The sequence below is a fragment of the Canis lupus genome, chromosome 30 (assembly GCF_003254725.2).
Source record: "Canis lupus dingo isolate Sandy chromosome 30, ASM325472v2, whole genome shotgun sequence".
Lineage (NCBI taxonomy): Eukaryota > Metazoa > Chordata > Mammalia > Carnivora > Canidae > Canis > Canis lupus.
Window position 1 is genome coordinate 37,772,016 of NC_064272.1, and position 22,529 is coordinate 37,794,544.

Consider the following 22,529-nt stretch of genomic DNA (forward strand, 5'->3'; position numbering starts at 1 on the left):
AAGGCTGCCAGGCCAGGCCTCTCTGGAAAGTGGAAGGAGGAGCCTGGGGGGATGGGTGCAGGGGGAGAGAGGGCCAGCTCCTGAGGTGTGAGGAGCGGGGTGGGATGCGGAAGCTGCCTGGGCTCCGGCCCCGCAGCTTGGCAGGCAGTGCACTGCTCAGGAGATGGGGGTTCGGATCCCATCAGCCAGGAGCTCCACGGAGTGCTTCCGGGGCTCCAAGGACAGAGGCAGTTAAGTGTGTGTGACGCCTGCACAGGCAGGAGGTTCTGAGCCATAAACAGGACAGGCCCCCCCCAGCCCTCAACCCCTCCCCACCAACCAGCAGGGCTTTGCAGGCAAGGAGCAGACACGGGTAAATAAATAGCTGGTTTATTAGTAATATGTTACATTATTAAAGTGCATTGAGAAGAGATGCAGGGGCCCAAGCTGGAAGGCCGCCGGCCCCAGGCCCCGCCCTGGGCTGGCCAGACACAGCCAGAGAGGGGCCCGCTCTCTGCCGAGATCCACCGACAGGGCTGGGGGCAGAGCCGCGCACCTGGAGAGCTTGGCCCAGGCTGTCCCCACCGGAATTCACAGTTTAGCCTAAGTTATAACATGTCCTGAGCTGAAGGTGGGAGACTAGGAGCATGGAAGCGCAGCCCCTGGGGAAGGGGGCTGAGGGGAGGGGAGAGGACCCCCCGCCCCCCAACCCCCAATGCCAAGGGCAGAGTCTTGGAACCCCCCCCTGAGGACCCGGCTCCTCCTTCTACATGGACGTGGTGAACCCAGGGCTCAGTTTCTCCTTCTTCCTCCCCTGTCTCCCTCACCCTACCCCCTCTCATAGCTGCCCCCACAGCGGGGACTGGGGCGTGTTCCCTCAGACTGGGATCCCAGGGCAGAGCCAGCTCATGCCACTCTCCGCGAACCCATGCCTACCCCTAGACTCTCACCCCGTCCCCGGAGCCTCGACTGGGACCCCCCTCCCCAGCCCATTTCTCCCCCAGTCCCTCCCTGCCCCACCCCACCCCCAGCCTGTAGTTTTGGTATTTTCATACAGATGCAGTCAGAATTAGCTATACATGAAATAAGCCTAACATAAAAATAGAGCTTTTTCCGTCCTTCCGTCCGGAAAGCAAACATCCTTCAATAAACATGCAAGGCCGCTGCCTGGTGGGACCCAGGGCTGGTGAGGACGCCACGGAGGCAGCCCTGGGCTCGCCGCGCCAGGAGCAGGAGCAGGGGCAGCTGGGGTGGAGGGGCCGGAAGGGCTCCAGCCTCGGCCCCCAGGTCCGGAGCCAGGGTCCCAGCTTCCCTTCCCGAACCCCGCTCTCCGCCCCGTGGGCTCTTGAGGACGTCACCGCGTTTGGCCAAGTTTGAGGAGGAGCGTTGGAAAAGTGGTCTCCAGAAGCTAAAGTCCGAGGTCACCCATGCCCCAACTTCGCGGCCCCCACGGCCCGTGCCCCACGCGGGCCTGGCAGCCGCCCGCGGCTGGCCATCTCCAGGCCTGGGTCCTCCATCGGGCCGAGCTTCCCCAGGAACCCGCGCCACGCCCAGCCCCGGGGCCCTAGTGGACCAGCAGGCCGAGAGCCAGCGTGGGCAGGATGCACAGCCAGAGGGAGGCAGCCAGGGCCCGGGCGTGGCCCAGCAGGTGCTCGGCGGTGGCGCCATCCTCGGGCAGCAGCTCCCAGTGCTGAGCCTCGTGGAAGTAGGAGCCCTCCTGGGCCTCGCAGTGGTAGTGGCCGTACTGGCGCGCCGTGAGGTTCTCGATGAACAGGATACAGTTGGGGCTCTGGTGGCCCGGCTCGCAGGTCTGCTCCACGTTCTCCTGGTGGCGCCAGGAGTAGGTGGCGTGACGGGACTCCATGGGGCAACTCAGGTAGTAGCGAGAGTTCTGAGCCAGGGAAACCTTCTGCAGTGGGGCCTTGTCTGGAGAGGAATGGGGGAGGCAGCCATGAGGGGGGCCGAGGGCTCCCGAGGCGGGCTGTGCTCTCCCCTGCTGGCCAGGCCTCTGGGCCCAAGGCTTCTAAAGGCACACGGTGCCCACCGTCCTCCCCACTCCCCCCACCCGGCCTCCCTCCCCGTTCCCGTCCCTCCCTACAACCGCCCCATATGACACCCCTCCAGCCCCAGCGGGACTGGCCTGCCCCATCTGCCCAGGGCCCCCAGGACCAGGCCATGTCTCCGTGAGATGCGGCTGTACCACCCCAGGGGACTGGGGCCCCAGCAGGGCCAGATCGGGTACCTGGTTTGGGGTTGGGGCATTCTTTGTGTGGCTCGGCTGGATGAATGGACTGCAGCATTGACCTGGAGCTGGAAGGGGCGAGAAGGTAAGCGGACAGGAGCCCACGGGTCTTGCCCCTTCCCTGCCCTCACCCCCTGCCACGATCAGCAGCAGTCTGCCCCCAGAGGACCCCCTGCAGCCCACCTCCAGCACCCCCACTCCTGTGTGCACCCCCACCCCCCAGGGCCGAGGGATCCGGGCCAACGTACGCTTGGGAGCTGTAGATGGAGACACAGCGGCCCTGGTCCCAGCCGCAGTAGGGGTCTCGGGCCATGAGGCAGCCGTGGCAGCCCCCGCCGTAGACCTCACACAGGTCCAGGGGCACCTGGCTCACCTCCCACTGGGAGCTCACATACAGCTTCCGCTGGAAGGAGAGCAGGACTGCGGTCAGGCACGGCCCCCCCCAACACCAGCTAAGTCACCAGGCCAGCCCTGCCTCGGCTGGCCCTGGGGACAGGGACGTGGGGAGGCTCACCCGCTCGGCGTCCAGCGACATGGCCTGGATGGCAGCCGGGTGGTGAAAGGGCTGGATCTCCATGATGTTGAAGACCAGGCTGCGCTCCCGCTCCCCGGACTCCACCACCTTGTGGATGGTGCCCCTGTCTGGAGGCGAGGGGCAGAGGGTCAGCGGGCCAGCGCGGGGGCTCCATCACCTCCCTCCAGATGTGGAGGAGGAGGCTGGGGGGCATGGCTCGGGCCGGGGGTGCGCGAGGAGGGCACGACTGGAGAGGGGCGCGGGAGCCTGGGAGAGACCCTGTGGCCGGAGGCCGGGCCGCAGGCGCTGGAGGAGGCCGCAGGGGCAGCCAGGCCCGGGGCACAGAAGCGGTCCTCAGGGCCGTGCTCCACGCTCTCAAGAGGCGGCTGCTACCTCCCTGATTCGGGACGAGGAAATGAGGCTGAGAAAGGCCGAGCCACTTGCTCAAGGTCACACAGCCGGTGCCTGGAACCCGGAGACGTCAGATCCCCACCCCTCAGCTCCTACGATTCCCCTGCTTCCTGGACTCTTCGGGGGATGTTTGCCTTAAATAAACTTTGCATTTTGGAATATTTTTAGCTTTACAGAAAAGTCACAAAGACAGTACATAGTTCCCGAACACCCTTCACCCAGTTTCCCCCAACGTTACTACCTTATATAACTGTGGCACATTTGTCACAATGGGGCAATTGACACTGGGACGTTACTCTTACCTCAACTATAGACTTTATTTGGGTTTCTTGGGTTTTTCCACTAAAGTCCTTTGTCTGTTCCAGGATCCAATCCAGGACTCCGTATTGCATTTAATCTTACGGGATTTTTAAAGTTTTATAAAAATGTTTGATTGGAAAAGGACCGTAGATGCCACATAGAGATTCCCAAGGTCAGAACCAGGCTGCCTGCCTCCAAGGCCGTGCTGCCTCCATTCCTACCTGTCGGGGACTAATGGGCATTCTGACCTCCGGGTCCTCCCATTCCCACCTCCCCTGCTGTCCCAGTTTCTAGAATAGCTTACCTCCCTCTCCCTCCCTCCCGATTTCCCAGGGCATCACTTGCCCCAAAAAAGCAATCAGATGATCACCCACCTAGGACGCTCCTCTCTGTGTCTATGATCCCCCTCTCCGGGCTCCGAGATGTGACCAGATGCTCCTTTGTCCTGACAAGCCCCCACCCTGGCCGCTGCCTTCACACCCCCACGCGTACACATTGCCCTCCGCCTCCTCCACGGCAGCCCGGTGAGCGCCTCCCACAGCTTCTCCCAGGTGTGAGACCTCCCACTCTCTGCAGTGGGCTCAGAAAGTTCTATTTCCTATCTGGCCCCGATCCTCCCTGCCGCAGGCTCCAGGATGCTAACTCTCCCACGGCCCTCACGGATAAACGAGGACAACTGCCTCATCGTTCAAGTGCGCTCGCCTCCCCGGGGCTGCAGGAGGGGAGCCCACAGCCCCACCCAGCTTTCCTTGTCCCGGCTCCAGCTCCCACTCCTGTCCTCTGTGACCCTCCCTCTCCTGCACCCCAATGCCCTGCTATCTATCCCCCTGGCTGACCACAGCTAGGCCAGCCACTGCTGAGCGGAGCCAGGGCAGGGGACCACGGGTGCAGCCAGGATGAACAGGGGAGTAAAGAATTGGGGTCTCAGGACCCAGGAGCCAGGCCCCTTGGGGAATTCCTCTTCCCTAGGCTTCCGGGAGTCAACCAACCACTAAGGTCATTCGGGCCCTGAGACAGCCACAAGGTGAAGCAATAGCAGGAAGCCCCGTGGCAGGGGAGGTATTGAGGGTGAGCGCCTGAGGCTCTGACTGTGGGGCCCCAGAGGCTCTAGGCTCCCGGGGAGACACTGTCCCGGGTGGCACCACCACCCAGTCTCAAGGAAGGCCCGTGGCCCCGCCAATACTGATCTCCATGCCTGCTCCCAGGAGCCCCTTTGCCCACAGCCTGGAACCAAGAAGCTGCCAAAAACTCAGCTCAGGCCTGGCTCGTCCCCAGCTGGTGGCTTCCCAGAACACAGGGGTATCTCCCAGGGCATTCCCCCCGGCTTCCGGGCTCAGCAAACTCTGACTGCCACGGGTCCTCTGCGAGACTCTGCAAAGGCTCTGCTGTCTGGAAGTCCTCACGTCTCACTTCTTGGCATCCCGCATCAAACATTTCCCCTCGCCTGCACAGTCTCAAAGACAAGGCGAGAGCCCGATTTCCTCATTCTGCCCGGCAAAGGCCCCCAGGATACCAGTGACCAGGTCCTTCCTCCTGACTTTGCATTTTTCTTCCTACCCTCTTCCCTGGGTCAGAGGTAGGGACCAAAGCTACACCCAGCTTTGCTCAGACTTGCTCCATTTCTGCCTCTGAATCCTCACGCCTGCTCTTCTCCCATCCTAGGATAACCGCTCCCCTTCCCTCTACCCCCACCTCCTCCAAGAAGCCCTCCCTGCCTGACTCTTCCACAGCTGCACATACGAACCCCTGGCAGGTCTTGGTCACCAATTCTTCCTTCCAAGTATAAAGATCCAATCAGATGTTAGTCATATTACCATGTGTGTTTTTACAAAGCAGGCCAGAAGGTCGCGGGGTAGCCCCTCACCTGTGGTTAGGTAAAGCACGTGGAAGGTCTCCCCGCTGCTGGCCTGCATGCGGTGGACAACCACTTTCTGGTAGTGGTACTTCGAGTGGAACAGGGGCGTCTTCAGAGGCCCCATGGGCTCCACCCTCTGTGCCACCTCGGGGTGACTGTCAGCCACCTGGAAGGTCTCCGTGGGTATGGGCTGCCGGTCCGGGAGGCACTGGGCAAGGAGGACGGGTCCAGGTTAGTGGTGCGGCTGGGAGGTGGGCCAAAGCCTAGGCCATGGTGGGGGTCAGCTTACCTTGCCCGGCCGAGGGTTGGGAAGGCTCATGTGGTAGCCCTTGAGTGAGGATGTTCGGAAGACCCTGTCAATGTCACCGAGGGAGTACACGCAGACGGCCGAGTAGTTCCTGGGGGGCACAGAGAGCACCTCGGTGGGGGGCCCGGGACCCACCGCCCTCTCTCACCCAGGCCAGCCCAGCACCGGACAGAGGCGCAGCCCAGCACCCTGGTCTGGGAGCCGTGTGGGGACAGGCACTACCCTGGGGGTCAGGCCGGGTGCCCAAGAGTTATCAGGCGCCGGGGAAGACAGGAGGGAGGGAGGGACAGCAGGGTGGAAGGCAGGAGGAGGGGGGAAGGCAGGGGAGAGAGGCAAGTTCAACCAAATTTCTGTCTGCTGTAATCCCAAACCCCAACCTGCGTTCTTCACAGAACCACTCAGTGCAGAGGGCAGCCCCGGGGCTGGAGAAGTCCCAGCGTGTGTTCCAGGGGGTGCTTCTCCCACTTCTCTGGGCACAGCTACAGCATGCTGCTGCCCGAGGAGACCAGACTCCGCTTCCCGCCCCGGCCAGGCTGGATCTGCCCACGCTCAAGCAACAGGACGGGGGCCTGGCCTCCCCACCCTGTCCCCCAGTTCTCCCCACACACACCAACACTCTCGCCTGCCTTGTTTTCAATCAACGAGAGTGATTAAGAAGTGTGAATGATCAGGTGCAGGCAGCGCTTGAGCAGGTGTGATAGCACCCGGCACCCTAAGAGGCCTCGGCACCCCCTCTGAGCACGCGGCTGAGGGACACACGGGCACCGGCACAGCCGTAAGCACGCCCGTGGCACGTGCACACATACCCACGTGCCCAGACTCCAGCATGTCAGCATATTCATCTCCCTGAACGTGGCCATCCCCCCCCCCACAGGCCCAGCAACCGTCCCCGTTCGTGCCCAGCAGGGCCTACACCTTCGGATCCCCACTGGACACGTAACCGATGCCAGCCCAGCCCCAGCCCCAGCAAAGCTCACTCACCAAGGGTTGGAAAAAACACCATAGACTCTAGTGTCCCTCCACTGGCCGTTAGGGTCAGGGAGCAGAAAGACATCCTGCAGCCTGTTGAAGTTCTTATTGGTGGTGACATCGCTGCACACCAGCATGGCTTTCAGGAAGGTGTTCCACTTGGAGACTGACAGCGAACTCTCGCCACCCTGGTCCCCCTGAAAGGAGGGAAGGAGAGGCCCCTCAGCACCTGCCCCGGCTGCCACACAGCCATGGCACCTGCTGCCAGGAATGCCAGCACCCAGGCTCCAGAGGAGGCAGGGAGGCTCCGAAAGGGGCCGGGACCTTCCAGGTGACGAGGCCCAGGTGCCTGTCCTCCCAGGCCAGGTGCTTGGACCCAGCTCCAGCCGCGGGCCTGGCTGATCCAGGGCACAGGGCCAGCAGTAGGGACCTGCAGGTGGAGGGCGCCCGTCCCCAGACAGCAGACCAGCTCAGACACGCATTTGCCCACTCTCACAAATACACACTCACACACATGGCACAGATGCATCCCGGCACCTTCAGACGGCTGAAACACACGTGTAAACACACTTCCACACTCACGAACACATGCCACAGGAGACACACATCTGCACACTACCACGCATGCACAGGTGCCCAGACCCTCTTGTGCACGCACGTTCGCTCCCACAATCCCACACCCAGATTCACGCGCACATGTCACACGCTCCTTCCTGCAAACGTGTGCGACAACTGGCCTAGGTGTGTTTTCACACATTTGCTCACTTCTGCTCAGGTGTGGACATGCACTCTTGTCCACTCAGCCGCCCACTCACCCTGCACAGCTGGGCCACGCGGGACACGTTGAGAGGGGCCTCGGGGTTCTTGTCAGGATTGTCCTCCCGGAAGAAGTAGTAGATCTTGTCATCATAGGCCTGGTCTTGGTGCACGATGGTAGCCTTGATGAACTGGGGGTCTGCCAGAGACACAGGCGAAGGGGTGTGAGGCTGGGAGCCCGCTCAGAGGACCCGCTCCTGTATGCACGCGTGCGCGCACACACACACACAACCCGAACCTCTACCAACAAACCCGGGGCAAACAGACCTAGAATAAAACCCAGAACATCGGGCCAGATAGCCCAAGGGGCCTGAGCCTCTGCATCCCCACCCCACACCTGTTTTGCCCTCTCCTATAAGGATATGGTCGGCCCAAGAGCGATGACTTCATGCCTGGGGACTGGGGGGAGGTCCCCGGGGGCCCCTATGTCGCTTCTGCCTAATTGGCAGCGCCCTAATGAGGAGGGAGGAGGTGTTGCCCCCACATGAGCTCAGCAGAGGGACGCACTGGCTCAGGGGAGCCCACACTGGGTCTGCGGCTGCCCCCTGCCCCCACCCTATTGTCTCCCGTTCCCCTGCCTCTGGCCCCTCAGGCCCCCAGTGTCTTGAGGGCCCAGGGAGCCCCCAGGGAACACGAGGATTCCGCCCACTGCCCTGGGCATGCACACCTCTCCACCCCCTAGCCCAGCTGGAGCCTGACGTACTCTGCATGACGGTATCACTGGTGTACAGCTCAATTTCGCCCTGGATGCGCCGGAACCGGGGGATCTTTCCATTGTATTCCTGCTTCCGGATGGTGGAGTACACTTCATCCCCTGCGCGTGGTGGGAGGGGCACGGGTAAGGGCAGACAGCTCCTGGGGGTCCCTTCTCCGAGCCTGGGCCACCGGACATGAGCTGACCGCCCTCCCCCAGCCCAGGGCAGCCGCCCTACCGTCAAACAGGACCAGTGAGTTCTCATCCGGGCTGAAGGGGGCATAGCCTCTCTTCTCACCAAGAGACTCGACGGTGCCATTCACCTGGGGGAGACCAAGGAGGGTCCAGCAGCCACATGATGCCATGGCCACTGCTCCCAGGAGGCCAGCTTCCCAGCCAGGGTCTACATCCTCCCAGGGACCCTATAAAGGCGAGGCCAGCCTCCGAGTCCCTCCAGCTCCTTCCCTATACAGGGGGCAGAAGCCCACCCAGACACGGCCCATGGGGAGGGCCTTCTCACCAGGCTCCAGCAGCTGGGACGCCGGGCATTGGTGCCGCAGATGAGCAGCCCGTCGCCCTGCTTCTCCAAGAGCGTGATGTAGTTCTCACAGTCCTGCCCGGGAGAAGGGGAAGGAGAGGGTTGGCTGGAGGCCCTGGCAGGCCTAGCACTCGGACCCTCCGTCTTGGGGCAGGAGGCATCAGAAGTCTGAATCCCAGAGGCACCCTTCAAAAGGAGAGCCCAGGGGGGTGCCACTGACCCCAACCCCCCCAACAACAGAGTAAAGGCAGAGAAGCCTTAGAGAATGACCACATCTCCCCATCAGAACTGGGAATCCTGGAGCTCCCAAGGCTGAGCTATGCCTCCTTCCCCAGACTCAGGACTCCTGTCCCTACACCCCCCTACTTCCTCTCCCCCACTCACCCGCTTGTCCAGGCAGGACCCCTTCGTGGAGCCGATGTCCACCTGGGGGAGAGGGGAGAGCATTAATCCACTCCGCCGAGGTGAGATGCCTCTAAGTACCTTCCATGCATCTTGGGGATGAGCTCACTTTATAGATGAGCAGCTAGGGCTCTGAGAGGCTGAGCGATTTACCTGAGATCACACAGGCTGGCCTGCTACCCAGAGCCAAAGCCCAGAGCCAGCCCAGAAATCTTGGAAGAAGGGGGCCATGGGGTTCTGGAGCCCAGCTTCCTGTCCTGCCCACCTTCCTCCTGCAGCAGCACAGTCCACTTGGCCCAGGGGGCTAGCTCTAGGCCTTTCTCAACGTTTCCCCAACACCCGTGCCAATCTGGACTACCGTCAGGGAGCCCTCTCCCAGGGACCATATGTGGGATATAATAGGAGGTGGGCCAGTTTACAAAGGGATGCTGGCTCCCAGGGATTCCCTGAGGCCCCCCTACCAAGGCCAGAGGGGAGACAAGGAGTGAGACTCGGGGCGGGGGGGGGGGGGGGAAGGAGGGAGGGGCCCCGCTCGGTTCCTGGGGCCAGCAGGGGGATCCAGGCAGAGGGGTCCGGGCTCACCGTGCGCATGGAGGCATTCTTGCCCTCGGGGAAGTTGAAGAGATAGACCTTGCCACGTCCACCCACCCACACGGAGGAGCTGCCGGGCTCATGGAAAAGCACCGTGTGAGGCTCCGCCAGGCCGAAGTCAACCCAGTCCCGTCCTGCGCGGCCTGAGGAGGAGGCAATTGGCAGAGATGTTGAGGCGAGGCCCTGGGCAGCAAGAACCTGCCTCCACCCCCCTGGCACTCCAGCACCTGCCTGGCAACTAGCGTTTGCGTCTGGACTGGGGCAGTACGAAGACGCAGAGCCGTGAGTGGGAGAAGCGAAGGGCCCCTGCTGGGGTCCAGCAACCAGCTGTCCTCACCCCAAAGCCATGATCCCTACCCTACAATATGTGTAGCCTCAGGGTGAGGGCAGGATTTAGGGATCCCTGGGGAAAACAGACCTCCCACCATCCCTGCCCAACGCACACGCACGCGCGCGCACAGGCGCACACACTTCAGTCTGCTATTCCCAAGAAGCTAAGGCTTCAGGACTCGACTGGGGCTCCCCGGCTTTGCTCTGTGAGAGTCACCCCTGCCAGGACAGAGGCAGCAGCCACGGCTGCCCCGTTGCAGGGAGTGGGGCCTCTAAGCAGCCCACTCAGAGTCCGGGTTCCCAGGGCTCACTTTGGTCAGAGCCCAACCCCTCCTTTGGGAAGCCCTCTCCAACCCCTCCTGACCCACCCAGGCCAGCTTTCATGGGAGCTAGAAAAGGAATCTGAATATCCGCTCCTCCCCATTTTTACAGATGGGAAAATGGAAGTCTAGAAGGAGGCAGCCCAAGGTCACAGGGTCGGGAGCAGGCGCTGAACGACCACGCACGCCGCAGCCTGGCCTGTTGCGCGCTGCGTCCGGCCTGACCTCCCCAGCAGCTCTGCGACCGGGAGCCCGTCGCAGGGCACAGCCGAGGCCTCGAAGCAGAAGGGCTGACCAGGACAATTTTGCCCAAAAAAGAAACTGTCTGTAGCCACTACCTCCAGGGACAGGATGTCTCATCTCCGGTGACATTGCTGAGGTTGGCCTGGTTGTAGGACTAAATTAGAGATGGGACAGCCTGCGGCTCGGCCCCCTGCAAGCAGCCCCAGCTAGCATCTTCCTGCCCCTGACCAGCTTGGGCTCACCCCAGAAGTCAGCAACCGCTGTTTATTCAGCTGCAGCAAATTCAGCCAGTTTCCCACCAGCGCCGGAGCAGGCCGCAGCCTGGCCCACGCGGAAGAGGGCCGCCGTTCCCTGAGCCTGCCCCGGGTCCTGCCGGTGCTACAGTCAACGGGGCGTCCCTGCGACCCTCTCCTCTTAGGCAACCCCCGCCCCCCCGCCCGCACGGTCAGGTCAGTCCTGGACGTGGGATATTTTCAGTCTTCACCTTGGCTGTGGCCTGGCGCAGGGCCTCTGGGGGACACGCCAGCCCAAGGTCACACGAGAAGGAGGACGGACTGGCTCCTAGAATCGGTTCTCTGCCCGGGCTTCCCCTGGCTCTCCCGGAGCGCTCCACGCACAGCCTGAGCAGCCGGGCTGCACCCTCGCTCACCCTCTCAGCCCCAGCTGTGCAGAGCGATGCTGAGAGCCCAGCTCGGCACTGGGTTGGGGTGCGGGGTGCTGGCCGAGGCTTGGGCACCGCCTGGCTGGCAGGGCTCAGCCCCCAGGCTCCCCCCACCTCTCCAGAGTGCTAGGGTCAGCTGCCCGGCTCCCCTTTCACTGGCAGCCAGCCAGGGATCCAGACAGTCTGTGGCTGCCCCTTTTCCACCCCCAGCCGGCCACGGCCAGGAAAAGCTGCCTGTCTGCATCTGCATCTGGAGATGGGCTGGAGCCTGAGAGCTGAGCCCCCCGAAGCCTACCCCTCAAGCCACACCGGCCTGAGAGGAGAGAAGTGTAAGGCCAACCACAGGTCGGGCGTGGCGGGGGCGGGGGGGGGGCACCAGAGTGGGTCCCGGGGACAGCTCTAGTCTAGGGGTTGCAGTCCTGCCCCGGGGAGTCGGGCCTGACGGGAGATGCACGGCCTGGCCCCGGAGAGCCAGGTGTGAGGGGGAGACCTGGCCCTCCGCTGAAACCCAAGTGACACAGCCACAGCAAAGCGAGCCTCCCCGAATCTCGTGCAGACCTGTCCCTGGTGCAGAACTCAGGGCCGCTCACAAGGTCTTTCTGAGGACACAGAGGGAGGGAGGGTGAGGGCGGCCTGCTGTGGGGTGCGGCGCGAGGGCTAAGACACTGGGCGCAGGACGGCCCTGCACAGACCTGCGAGCCCGAGTCCCACTCCCTCTGAACCCCGGCTGCAGCAGCCAGGGCTGCGTGACGCAGACATTGTTCGCCCCATTCTGCAGAAGAACACACGGGGGCCAGGGAGCACTGCCGCCCTTGGCCCCCAGACTCCCGCCCCCCACTCCGCGCCTGGTGCAGTGTGTGGGTAGGACGGCACCCGCTCAGCCCCAGGACGCAGCCTTGGCCCATTCTCCACCCAGCCCCGGCCTGGCTCCCGAACTGCCCAAGGCCCTCAAAGGGCCTGATTGTGCCGGGGAAGTGTCTGAGCAGCAGCAGCTCGATGAATACATGAAAGAAAGCTTTGTTCAGGTTGTAGGAGCTGGGTGGGGGCTCAGGGGCAGGAGGGCTGCCTGGAAGTGAAGGCAGCACCAAGCCTTCACAGCCAGCACCCGCGGCCCCATGGCACCATCACAGAGAGCTGGGTCAGGGAGGGGGCGGCCTTCAAGGCTCTGCCCAATGCGGGGCAAGGCCAGGCAGAGCGAGGCCAGAGCTTGCCCCTAAAAACAGCCAGCGGGCTGAGCAAGTGTCACATCCTTACGTGCATCTTTTTGCTTCCCAGTGAATCCGAAGGGCTGGGGGAGGTGGATCAAAGCTAGATGGGTCAGGAACAGGCAGGAGGAAAATCCCAGACAGGGGAAAGAGCCGAGCGAAGGTGGGAAGGCTGACTGGACGGTGGGTCCCCAGACCCAGGGGCCCCGAGCACGAGGGGGTGGGAAGGTACAGCAGCACAAGGAGCCTGCCCATCGGCCTGCAGCACTGCCTCACCTCCCTCCTCCGGGCAGGGCTAGGATCCAGAAAGCCTCCCCTCGCTCCTCTGGCATCCCCCCACCTCCCTGCTCTCCCTGCCTGACCAGCTCCCTCTGCTTCCCATCCTGGATATCTAAAAGGAGCACCGTCTGGCACTGTGTCTCCCCCCTCGCTCCCCGGCCTGACGCATTAGTGGCTGACTAAGTGGTAGCTAAAAGCTCCCAGAATAACCAGGGGTTCGGGCCAGGGAGGGGGCTAGGTGCACCTGGGCGGGGGGGGGCATGGCCCCAAAGGTGGGCCAGGCACAGGACCCCTGCCCCCACCCCCATGTGATTCTGAGCCAATCCTTGCTCCTTCTGGACCGAGAAAGAGCACACTCAGGCTGCCCTGTACCCACGCCAGACTCCATGGCCCCGAGTCCCCACCCTCCTCGCAGTGGCAGGAGCTGCAAGACCCAGCCTCAGCCAGAGAGGAGGGTCAGGAAGGTGGCCGAGCGTGGGAGGCAAGGTGCCACCGGAAACATTCAGACCTGATCACTCTCACGGCCCACCCTCCCACCACCATCCCAGTGGCCTAATGGCTGGAACAAGTCCGGACTTCCATGGGGTAGGTTTTCTGAAAGCAGGCTGCCGTGGGGGGATATTGTTCCTCCTCTCCTACACTCCGGGTGCTGTCTCTACCTGGTCCCCACTATGCCCACATCCTCACTGCTTACGAAAGAGAGAGGCAGCCCAAAAGGAGGATGGGAGTCGGGGCTGGGACGTAGGGGATGTTGTTGTCCATGAAGGGAGCAACAAGGCACAGGCCCCGTAGCCTGGCCTGGGCAGGGACGGCCTTCTAACCTGACCCACTGACCCGACGGGCCTCGAATGCCAACATCAAGGAGCCCTTTGAAAGTGGGCATTGAGGCAGGCGCTGAGAATGGCAGGAATGTGGACACCAGCAGGGAATGCCTGAGTCGGGCAGCTGGGGAGGCCCGGGCACAGGGCAGGAGCCAGGCCAACCTCGGACTGGGGACCCAGCCACGTCCTCCCACTGGGTACCCCACCCTGCATTCCTACCACGCACACCTGGCTGAGAATGAGGAGGGAGGGCCCGCGTGTGGCCCGGGAATTAGTATGCAGCCTCTCCAGCCTTTGCCACCCATACCCCACGGGTCACGGAAGGGAGAGGATCTGAACAATCACTGAGCTAAGGAGGCAGAGCGGCAGATGAGCTTGCCACTGGCCCAAGGCACAGGGCAAGGAAGGCAGAGGTAGGGGCGGGCCACAGCTCCGGCCCTGCAGGACCACATCCCCCACTGCCTGGAGAGCCTCTTGATTTACAAAATGCTGTGTATTGCTTCTCTCTGCTTCCCCGGGTCACCTCCTGCTCCCCATCCTCCCCTCCCTTGCCCACTGGGTGAAAACCTGCTGGGCCAACGGGGCACATCCTCCCCCCACACCGAGGTCAGCTATGAGTGGGAGCGGGGCGTGCCTCACAGGTGGGCTCAGCCCTGGCTCCTAGAGGCCTGTGCTCCCTTTGGCAGCCAGGTGGCTGCTTGGCTGTGACCAGGGCCTTCCTGGGTGGCTTCCTTCTCTGTGGGCTGAAGGGGCTGATACCTGCTAAGGTCTAGGTTTTCTGATCCAACCGCGGTTCTCAGGACAAATCACAAAACAATCAGCTTTGAGTTCAGGGGTTGTTTGGGGGAAGTGTGGGAGTGTAAGTCCCAGAAAAGCCAGAGATGGCTTTTTGAATGGAGGTAGGGGCAGCAGAAGAAGCCAACATCCCCTTCTGCCTCCATCAACTAGCCTGCCAAATACCCCGGCCACCGTGCAAAGAAGGCAGGAAAACTCGGGCCCCTCTGGGTGGGCAAGGGCTGTGCGCTCTCTGCACCGTGCCACTGCGCTCAGGGGACCAGAAGCCCGGCTGGTGGGAAGCCCTGCTGGGGTGAAGGCTTCCAGGAACCGGGCAGTGTGGACAGCAAGCTGGGGGGGCCCTGGGCTGAGCCAGACTCGGGAGACTTAGGGAAGGAAGGTTGAGCCATGGCCCACGTGGAGCAGCGAGGAGCCTCAAAGGCCAGGGAAGGCAGGAAACCCGGATGGGCCGCATGCCCTGTCCACCTTCTGCCTCTTCTTCAGCCCGGCGGGTTCCAAAAGCCCCAGAGAAAGTCCAAGGTCAACGGGTGGCTCCTTCAAAGGAGAGGATGGGCAGAGAGGCAGGGCCTGCCCTTGGGCCCAGAGCCAGGGGCCGATAAGGGAGCAGGGCAGAGGTGGGGGAGAGGGCAGAGGATGGCTGACCCACCCCGGTACAGGGAGGCAGGCGAGACGGGGAGACCTGAGAGAGGCTCCCCAGCTCAGCCTCAGCCTGGGCCGGGGGAGAGGGGGCAAGGGGAAAGAGCGAGGGCAGCCTGCCAGCACGGCGTGGAGGGAGCGCGGGCAGGGGCCGGGCTGGATCTCGCCAGCAATCAGAGACGCCAAAGGAGGAGAGCGGCGACAATGACACCCCTGCCACCTAACCCTGCACTGCACTTCCGACGTGCCAGGCACCAGTCTAAGCGATTTTTAGATACATTAACTCATTGATCACTGCTGAACTCTTCGAAGGGGGGTTCTTTTATCACCACGTCTCACAGCGAGGGCAGCGAGACACAGGGAACTGGAGCCACTTGCCCAGGGGCGCACAGCTATTAGGTGGGGGAGTGGAGCTGCGCTCCATAGCAGGGCCCTCGGAAGCTTCCAGGCCAGTGCCTCCCACACAAAAGAGAAGACTGGGGCCCAGAGAGGGTGGAGCCTGGTCAGAGGCCTCTGGGCCCATGAGGGTCTGACCTCTATCCACGATGCCCTACAGAGGCCGTGTGTAAGGGAGCACAGGCGCGCGGGCCTGAGGCAAGGGGGTGGGGGGTGGCAGGGATCTGAGGGTCAACCCGCATGACTGACTGGGGAGGTGAGTATCTTGAGATCTCGGTACAAAACAGCAAGGCTGGGGTAGAGCACAGGGCAGGGCAAGATATGCTCGGAGCCCTCCCTTACTATCTGCCCAGCCAGCTTCCTCCCCAGCCGGCACCGGCGAAAACACTCGGCTCCAGCCCCGACTCGGCTCCAGAACCCGCCATGGCTCCCAGCGCCTCTCCCCGCAGGGCCCTCCCCCTCTACCTGGCAGCCAAGGCCCACCTCTGCTCATCTCTGCCACGGCTCTTTCCCTCCTCCTCGCCTTTGCTCATGCTCTCCTTTCCCACGGTTGCCCTCTCCCCTTCCGTCTGTGCACATGATCCTACCTGTCCTTGAACACCTGGCCTCAGCCGCCTGGCTTCGGGAGGTATTCCCGGCTGCTCCAGCCCTCACTGCTCCATCCTCCCTCTGACCTTGCACAATACACCATCTGGCACACACCATCCGCCCTCAGATCGCACTGTCTGGTGGGATTTTGCCTGGACCGTTGGGTCCTGAAGGTGAAGGCCAGGCCTCCTCTCATTCCGTGGGCCCTGGGCCAAGCCAAGGCCAGGGCTGGACAAGTAAGGACACCTCAGATAGCAGGGAGGGGTGGACAGGAGTAGTCGCCAAACTGCTACATCAGCGGAGCAGTCGTCTTGGAACGGGTTCCTGGGCCACCGACAGGGCACTGAGTTATCAGGGTAACATTCCTTCCTCACTAGGCCAGGCCAAAGCCCTGGGCCCAGGAGATAAACAGCACGAGCGGGTCTGCCCTTCGCTCTCACCTGGCCCCTGCTCCCCACCCAGTAAGTCTCCCCCCCGCTGGGCCACCTCACACTGAAATGTCCTGCTCTCACCTCCTGTCGCGGTCCTTGGCTCTACCCCTAGGTTCGGATCTCCCGTGTGCCCTCCCTGGCCCGCAGCAGGCTGACCTCTCCAAGCAGCTCTGTGCTCCCCGAGGGCCAGCCCGGGCCTTCTCCGGGGGCAGGTGCCGCCGCCCTCCGCAGTGAGAGCTGCCCCGAGGCGTTAGCGCAGAGCCCGAGCCCCTGACGGGAAGCAAGGGGTGCAGGAGGCAGGGTAGGATCAGCCTAATCCCAGGGGGCCGTGACGGTTAAACCCAGATTAGCCCAAACCGTGACACAGATCAACCTGCCCTCAAGACCTGACGCCCAGCTGCCCGGAGGAAAAGACCAGAAGAGCCACATGGACCCGGCCCAATCTAAGGCCCCGAGGGAGGCTGGTCAGGGCCGGTGGGCTTCTGGAAGCAGACAGCACTGGGGCAGGAAGAGCCTGGGCTCAGCCGAACTGGCCAAGGAGGAAGGGCTCAGTGAGCCTCAGGCCCGGGGAGGGAGCGGGTAGGCAGACGGGCAGGTAGACAGAGGCCAGTGGCCGGGCCCACAGCAGGCTTGGGGAGAAGACCCAGCCCCGGCCCTCGCTCTGCCTGTGTCCTTGGGTGACCTTGGCCGCCCTCTATCATCTCTGCCCTCAGTTTCCCCATCTACGGAATGTGTGGTTGGCCCAGCTGATCTCTGACGTTTGTCCTCTGATGTCCTAGGCCCTGCTCTATCAGGCCGTGAGGTGGAGTCATCCAAGGCTTTTTGGAGGAAGTGAGACAGAAATGGCAGAAAGGAGAAGGGTGATGAGGGTGCAGGGAGGGATGACGAGCAGGGCAGCAGCACCGAGGCAGGAACACATGGGCGCTGGGGAGTGAGAGGAAAGATGTGTGGGAGAGAAGGTGGGTGCGGAGCCCGGCCACAGGCAGCCCTGGGGAGAGTGGTGGCTCTGTCACTGCACAGTACGTGGAGGGACGGAAGGGCCGCAGGGGACACATCTCCCCGGGAAAGGGGAACGCGTGCTCTCCGACTGCAAGGTCAATAAGGGACCACCGTCCTCCAGGCTCTAGGAGGACCCCTTCCTCCCCAACCCTGGGAGGAAGGAGACCTCTGGGGGCAGACAAGCCTGGCCAAAAAAGGAAACTACGAGAAGGGGAAGCTTTCCGTCCCCAAAGCTACCAACCAGAGCAGAGGAAGTATGGTCAGGCCCTTGTGACATAGCCAGACGCCGTGTGGTAGCTGAAATAAGGGACACAGGGCTGGGGGTGGAGGACAGGACGTCAGCTGGGGCCTCAGCTGTCAACAACAGGGCCACCCACTCCTATCACCACCCCCCTGCAGGCTGCTGGACCCCTTTCCCTGGTCCGAGCCTCAGCTTACCACCTACACGTCAGGGGCCCTGGCCTGGCCCTTCATAAAGAAGGGTGCCCAGTTTTCACTGTTTCTCCTGAGTGCCCAGAATCCCCCCAGGCCCCCCAGCCCAAGGAGTGATCTACCCTCCGCTAAGGAGGTAACCGTGCCTGGAAGGGGAAGCTGACCACAGGAAGGGATCTGCCCCTCCCCGACCAACAGTGCCTGGATGGTGCGGGGCGGGGGGGCGGGGGGAGTCCTCCCATCACGGCGACTCTCAGCCCAGATACAGGAGAACCACAGTCAGGAGTAAGGCAGAAAGCTCCTGGCTCCCCATACGGGAGCTAGGACACGCAGGAGGCCTCCCCTGCCAGCCACGGTCCTTCCTCCCACTGGCTGTATAAGATTAAGTGGCCCAACTCAGATGTCCCCTCCTGTAAGAAACCTTCCTGGAGTCCCCAACCCTGGCTAACTCAATGTCTCCCTCCTGGGGGCACCCACTCAGCTCTTCTCCTCTCCCTGGTCCTAGTTGTAAGTTTTTGGGTCTAAAATCCTATCACACTAGGTACTTCCTCCTGTCGCTCCCCTCCTCAGCTGGCTTCTACTACTCGTGTCATCCCAACTTACCATCTCCTCCAGGAAGCCCTCCCTGATTGGGCAGACTGGGTTAGGTGCCTCCTCAACCCCCAGAGCTGCCCTCTGTTACAGGCCCTGCCACATTTTATTGTAACTGAAGGTTGACCTGCCTGTCCGTCTCCCCATCTGCACTGAGAAGTCTATATAAACTGGTCGACTTTCTCATCCCTGGGTCCCCAAGCCCTGCCCTGAGACTAATACAAGGTTGACCCCAGCAAATGTCAAATGTCAAACCCTAAATCACTATGCCCACCTTTAAGACTACTAACTAATGAACCACTTCCTGCAGCTGATTCTCGGCCGTCCGCTCCTAGAGAGAAAGATAGGAGAGAACACAAACCCAAGGATTTCCCCTGACTTCCCAGGTTTCAATTTCTCCTTAATGCTGAGGTTTGAACCGGCTACCGCAGCCTCTGCCCGTCCCAGAGAGGCAGGATTCCCAGGAAATCCGTGCTCTGTTAAGTATAAGCTCCTCCCTCCACCCACTTTGGACATCTGAGGACACTGAGCCTCAGAAAAAGGCAAGTACCTGCCCAGAGTCACACAGCAAATCAGGTCAGAGCGAGGACCCGAGCCAGTTCCTGACCTCTGCTCTTTTCCCCACACTGTGGATGCCTCAGGCCCATGCCTGCATCTGCCCACCCCAGCCTGCTCTCAGAATCTTCACTAGTAAGGAACAAGGGGCCACACAGCTTGGCCGGATGATGTCACCTGAGTGACATCATCACTCAGAAAACCCCGTCTCTCCTCCTGGGAGAATTGCCCCCCCTTCCCTGGTTCTGCAGGAGGAGTTCATCTGGAAGGTGATGAGCACATCTAAGTCCCCAAGGGGGCAAGGATTTCCAGTGGAAATGCTGATGCTTGGGGAGCCCCAGCTGTGACCTCATCCCCTGGAGAAGGTGACAGCAACCCCCTGCCCTGGGGAGTCACCCCATAATGGCTCCCCCAGCAGCCACCAAGTCAACAATAACATCCTGTTGTTTAATTGGACAAGAGATAGCGCAGAACCGGCTGGGCAGGTGGAGACTGGAGACTCAGCTGTGTTTCTCGTTGTAGACACGCTGGCTCACCTCTGATTTGGGGGGTCAGGACCTGCCTGGGTTTCCCCAGCTCCTCCCAGCAGGGATGGAATGAGAGAGGAGTACACAGCTTACACAAGCACGCCAACCTCTTGCCCCCACTTGCAACCCACTCCCCTCCAATCCCTGCTGGCAGGGAGGTCAGGCCCTTACTTTGCCTCCGTGATTGGCCCATGTATCACAGTGACACCCTCAGAGGACAACCTCCAGAGCCCTTCCTGATCTAACTCTGAGGGTCAGAGACAGATGCAGAGTTCAAGGGCACCCAGCAGGTCGGTGCTGACACACCCATCTCTCTCTGGGCCAGGCCGTCAGCAGGCTGGAGAGGCTTCAAGCTCCCTAACAAGTGCAGGCTGGGAATCTCCCAGAACTCCCTGATCAAATCTTTCCCTGAGGCTTAGGAGTACAAGCGACACAAAATAAACGGCAGAGATGAACCCTGCAGACCTAGTCCAGTCCCCACACCTGTCCTGGCTCAAAACTAAAAGCCCAGTCTATGCCTCATAGAAAAGTGTCTCCAGAAACACCATTATCTTTGGTCTAGTCGTTGGTGGAGGCCCACCTGCTGGAAGTCAGGGGCCTGGGTCTACAGCAAGGCTGGAGGGTCCTCTTCTCAGCCTACTCCGCATCTCGCCCTGCCCAAGCCCATTCCTGTCCGACTGCCATGTGTCACCCCACGGGAAATCGGAGGCAGCTGTCAGCCAGGCATACCATCGCCAGCTGTGGGCCCGGGGGAGAGGCTGATGGCAGGGTCTGTCTGGCCGGCGGGGCGCCTGGCACTGGTGAAGACGTGCAGAGAGGCCGCCTTCGGACGAGATAGGTGAGGGGGCGGCAGGTCCGGGTGGGGATCGATAGTGCATTACCAAGCCCAGGGCACGGCCAGCGAGGGCCTGTGTGGTACAGTTGTGAACCGTGCGCAGTGGAAAGACAGTGGAGCTGGGTTGGGAGCCTTGAAAGTGGGCAAGAGGGCTGAGAGCATCTTTAAATAGCCCCAGGGTGGGGACTAAGTGGCTGAGCTGTGGAGGTTCACATTATGTGCTAAGAAGTGGCTGTGCATTAAGTATGGGGGGAGGGGTCTTAGGAAGCCTTGGGGGTAGGGGCAAGCAGAGCCAAGTGCAAGGGATTTGGTGCAAGGGGAGATTCCAGAACACTCGAATGCGGCCGTAGGAGTCCCCTTCAGGGAGCCCAAATGCAGGGCTGCTCAGGACAGCCAAGGAGACTGAGGTGAGGCAAAGACGCTGGAAATGCAGAGAAAGCCTGGGCTGGAGTGAGGGGTGTGCAAGTGTCCACCCGGAACAGACGACCCGAGGTCCGGCTTTCTGCTCTACTCCCACCGCGTGGCAGAGCTCGCCCCCACGGAGCCCCCTTCAGGGCCCAAAAGCTGCCTAGCTCCTCCTCCCCTCCCTAACTCATAACTGGCGCTGGTGCTGCGCCAGATCGAGCCCCCCCCCCCCCCCCCCGTCGGCACCGGGAGCTCCTGTGCTGCGGAGTGACCTTGGGCAAGTCACATTCACTCCCTCCGCCGCAGCTGCAGATCGGGCCGCTCGTTTTGTGTGTGGGATTTTTTTTTTTTTTTTTCTCCCTCTCTCTGCTAAGAATACCTGCCCCAGATAATGCTCAGGCTCTCGCAATTCCTGCAAACCGCCTCAGGCATCAAAGGCTCCCGGCTGGGCCAGACCAGACCAGCCCCCAGCCCCCACGGCGAGTCGGCCACCGCCACAGGGGGGCCGCAGTGCCGCCAAATTCGGGGGACAGAGCCCTGCGGGTCTAGGGGCGGGGAAGCATTTGTGTGCAATGCAGGGGAGGGGAGCTCAGTCCCTCGCGGCAGGAAGCCCCCAACCCCGCCGGGCCTGCTTCCTGACCCATCACACAGGGGTCGAAAGTGAGGCGCCCCTGGGGAGGTATGGCCCCCCGGGTTCGCGTGCGCACCGCGGCCTAAGAGCGGCGCCCCCGCCCCGGATCCGCCGCGCGGGGGTCCCGACGACCGCGCCCCACCCCACGGGCACTGCCCCCCGCGCGGGCGCCAATTCCTGGTGACAACTGCCACGTGCGGACGAGGGGGGAGCGGCTGGTCCCGGCACTGCGGAGGCAGCGCCCGGTGCCCCGAGCCTCCGCGCCGCGCCGCGCCCCCGCTCGCCGCCCGGTGCCCAGCCCTCTGCCCGGCCTGCGCTCCTGCGCTCCTGCGCTCCCGCGCTGCTGCGCTCCGGGCCGGGGCCGGGGCCGGGGCCGGGGCCGGGGCCGGGGCCGGGGCGGGGGCAGGCGGCGGGGTCTTTGTTCCCGCAGCCCGAGCGCGGCGGCGGCGGCGGCGGCGGCGAGGGTCCGCGCCCCCCTTGCCGGCCCAGCCCGCGCCCCGCGCGACAGCGGCGCCCGCAGCGCACGGAGCGGACCCCCGGCTGGGGGGGCCCGGCCGAAGAGAGGGTCCGGTGCAGAGGTCCCGGCGCTGCACAACCGGGGACGCCCCCCGGCCGGGAGGGGGCCCTGCCCGCGCCCCGGCGCTGCGGCTCCCGGCCCGGGAGGACTTGGAGCGACTTAGCCGGCCCGGCTCCCCGCGCCGCGCAGCCCGCCCCGCCTGCCAGCGCGCACCCCGCGCACCCCGCGCACCCCGGCCCCACGCGCTCCCGCGGGGACGGCCCGGGACCCGCAGCGCCGCGCGCGCACTGCCCGGGGGCCGCCCTCCCCGCGCCCCGCGCCCCGCGCCGCCCTCCCCGCGCCCCGCCGGCCGCGCGGCGCCCCCACCTTTCCAGACCGCGGAGACGCGGGGTCCGCTCCTCGGGTGGCCTCGGGCGGCGGCGGCCGTGCACAGCAGCAGCAGCAGCAGCCGCAGCGGGGGCCGGGGCCGAGCCGGCGGGCCGGGAGCGCGGGCGCGCGGGGCGCCGAGGGAGGCGCATCCGGGCGGAGGCGGTGTCATCCCGCAGCCCCGAGCGACGGCGGCGAGCAGCCGGGACTGAGCCAGCGCCCGACCGCAGCCGAGCTCCGCGCGCGAGGGGCGGAGCCGAGCCCTGACCCCACCCTCCCCCGCCCCCCTGCCCCCCCCCCCCCCCCCGCAGCCTCCCTCGCCTCTGCTGCCCGACGGGGGCGCAGCGC

General features: G+C 63.3%; 1 protein-coding gene across 2 annotated transcripts; it reads right to left on the bottom strand.

Moving 5' to 3' along the window:
• Positions 1–353: 353 nt before the first annotated feature.
• Positions 354–22,371, bottom strand: SEMA7A (semaphorin 7A (John Milton Hagen blood group)). 2 transcript variants are annotated; one of them, XM_025472194.3, is made up of 14 exons: positions 22,182–22,371; positions 9,610–9,761; positions 9,010–9,051; positions 8,608–8,700; positions 8,326–8,410; positions 8,097–8,207; positions 7,393–7,532; positions 6,590–6,774; positions 5,591–5,699; positions 5,311–5,509; positions 2,736–2,863; positions 2,470–2,624; positions 2,222–2,289; positions 354–1,905 (listed from the first exon to the last, which is right to left on the bottom strand). In XM_025472194.3, the coding sequence occupies exons 1-14, from the start codon at positions 22,351–22,353 to the stop codon at positions 1,544–1,546; spliced, it is 2,001 nt and encodes a 666-aa protein (XP_025327979.3). In that variant the 5' UTR covers positions 22,354–22,371; the 3' UTR covers positions 354–1,543. The 2 variants fall into 2 exon arrangements, with proteins under 2 accessions (XP_025327979.3, XP_025327980.3); XM_025472195.3 differs by lacking the exon at positions 22,182–22,371 and adding an exon at positions 15,892–16,215.
• Positions 22,372–22,529: the final 158 nt, after the last annotated feature.

Coding starts and splice junctions, on each gene's coding strand:
- SEMA7A (XM_025472194.3), bottom strand. CDS start 22,353: ATGACACCGCCTCCGCCCGGATGCGCCTCCCTCGGCGCCCCGCGCGCC. Junction 8,411..8,607: donor GTCCCAGCTGCTGGAGCCTG/GTGAGAAGGCCC, acceptor GGTCTCCCCCAG/GTGAATGGCACCGTCGAGTC. Junction 2,864..5,310: donor CGTGCTTTACCTAACCACAG/GTGAGGGGCTAC, acceptor CCTCGCCTCCAG/ACAGGGGCACCATCCACAAG.